We start from the raw sequence: 2,500 nt of genomic DNA on the forward strand, positions 1-2,500 counted from the left end.
AATCACGTAAAAACACACATGTAAAAAACACACATGTAAAAAACACACATGTAAAAAACCACGTAAAAAACCACGTAAAAACACATGTAAAAAACCACGTAAAAAACCACGTAAAAACACATGTAAAAAACCACGTAAAAACACATGTAAAAAACCACGTAAAAAACACACATGTAAAAAAAACATGCAAAAAACATAAAAAAACCCACGTAAAAAAACACGTAAAAAACACACGTAAAAACACACATGTAAAAAAACACTTTCAAAAACAACACCAATCAGGCGGCTCCGGCGGTCACCTTCATGTCCGTGATGGACTCCAGCTTCTGTTGATCTTTCGGTTTCTTCTTCTGGAAATCCTCCATCAGGTTCTTTATGTTGGTCCCGATCTCCCCGAAGTTCAGGTACAGGTTCTAATACACACACACACACACACACACACACACACACCTGTTTTACTACCTGGTGGGGACCCTGACTGGGTTCCTTTCTAAAGGGTCTACAAACGTAATTTTAACTCCTAAATTCATCATAATTCTGTTTGAACAAAAAAATGACTTGAAATATCAAAAACTCTCATAAATCTGAAACCTGACTGTTGCCCCCCCTCCCTCGTTGGGACCCGTAATGCTAACGTCTGTTAGCATACAGCTGACATCACTGTTAGCCACAGTACAATTCATATTCAGTATTTGAACAAATGTTGGATTGAAACCCAGGGGGCTAATCGCTAAGCTAACATGCTAATACGAAGCTAACATGCTAATATACACACTTACACACTTTGTCAGGAAAAGGTCCCCACACTGCAGTACCGTGTGTGACCTCTGGGGTTCACACACACAGTCAGGAAAACCAACCTTGTGGGGACCAGGCCTATCAGACGGCTGTTTGCTATTGATTCCAATGCTCGTTACCATGGAAACCAGGAGTCGGTCCTGCTCTACTGACTGATTGACTCACGTTAGCGTAGAACTCGTCGTTCTCGGCAGACAGAACAACCTCCCGAAGATCTTTACTGATCCCTGGAACTCTGGACAGGTCGATCCGGTTGTTGTTGAGACCCAGAAGCTCGTGGACCATCGCCTGGTACGTCCACTACAGGAGGAGGAGGAGGAAGAGGAGGAGGAGGAGGAGGAGGAACAGGAGGAGGAAGATGAGGAGGAGGACGAAGAGGAGGAGGAAGAGGAGGAAGAGGAGGAGGGGGAGGACGAAGAGGAGGAGGAAGAAGAGGGGGAAGAGGAAGAGGAGGAGGAGGAGGAGGAGGAGGAGGAAGAAGAGCAAGAGGAGGAGGAAGAAGAAGAGGAAGAGGAGGAGGAGGAGGAGGAAGAGCAAGAGGAGGAGGAAGAAGAGGAAGAGGAAAAGGAGGAGGAGGAAGAGGAAGAGGAGGAGGAGAAGGAGGAAGAAGACGAAGAGGAGAAGGAAGAGGAGGAGGAGGAGGAAGAGGAAGAAGAGGAGGAGGGGGACGAGGAAGAGGAGGACGAGGAAGAGGAAGAGGAGAAGGAGGAGGAAGAAGAGGAAGAGGAGGAGGAGAGTGTGAACTTCTGAGTGTTGATGATGTCATTGCATGTGATGATGTCATGGTGTGTGATGATGTTGTCATGGCGTGTGATGATGTCATGGCGTGTGATGATGTCATGGTGTGTGATGATGTCATGGTGTGTGATGATGTCATGGTGTGTGATGATGTCATGGTGTGTGATGATGTCGTGGCGTGTGATGATGTCGTGGCGTGTGATGATGTCGCGGCGTGTGATGATGTCGCGGCGTGTGATGATGTCACAGCGCTGAGCTCTGATTGGTCACCTGGTTGAGCAGAGGCGTGATGGCGTCGTCGCTGCGGTCGAGGATGAGCAGCAGAGGAGGAACTTCAGTCTTCCTGAAGTCAAACAGCTCGTACTCTTTGGTGATGATTTGCTGAGAGAGACGAAGGTCAGAGGTTAGAGGTCAGGGGTCATCAGAGGTCAGGGGTCATCAGAGGTCAGGGGTCAGGGTGACATTTAGGACAGGAGGTAACATTTTTATTATTTTATGAAATTACAATTCATCAAAACTCAGGTTTCAGGTTTGATGATGTCATTGTGTGTTTGTGTGTGTGTGTGTGTGTGTGTGTGGCGTTGCCGTGGAAACCTTGACGCTCTCGGCGAGGCGTTTGGACATGTCGGAGGACAGCTGGTAACGGATCATCGGACACTTCTTCAGAGCGAGAAGCACAGACGTCAAACCCTGAGTACACCGAGAGAGCATGGAGGACTCCCAGCTCCGGCCCTGAGGATACACACACACACACACACACGCACACACACATGCACGCACGCACACACACACACACACACACACACACACACACATACACAATGAATATAACAGCATTCCTCTCTTCGTTCCTTGCTCCCTTTCTTCCTTCTCTCCTTCCTTCCATCTGTCCTTCCTTCCATCTGTCCTTCCTTCCTTCTTTCCTTCCATCTGTCCTTCCTTCCTTTCTTCCTTCCATCTGTCC

General features: G+C 47.8%; 1 protein-coding gene across 1 annotated transcript in view; it reads right to left on the reverse strand.

The window, feature by feature from the left end:
• vps45 (vacuolar protein sorting 45 homolog) overlaps positions 1-2,500 on the reverse strand; it is an 11,744-nt gene that overhangs the window by 5,594 nt on the left and 3,650 nt on the right. Inside the window, exons 6-9 of the mRNA XM_053334729.1 lie at positions 2,131-2,268; positions 1,807-1,917; positions 964-1,098; positions 300-413 (exon numbers count right to left, since the gene is read on the reverse strand). Coding sequence (XP_053190704.1) covers positions 300-413; positions 964-1,098; positions 1,807-1,917; positions 2,131-2,268 — 498 coding nt within the window. The remainder of the gene's footprint in view (positions 1-299; positions 414-963; positions 1,099-1,806; positions 1,918-2,130; positions 2,269-2,500) is intronic.

Source organism: Scomber japonicus, chromosome 15, assembly GCF_027409825.1.
Source record: "Scomber japonicus isolate fScoJap1 chromosome 15, fScoJap1.pri, whole genome shotgun sequence".
Taxonomy (NCBI): Eukaryota; Metazoa; Chordata; class Actinopteri; order Scombriformes; family Scombridae; genus Scomber; species Scomber japonicus.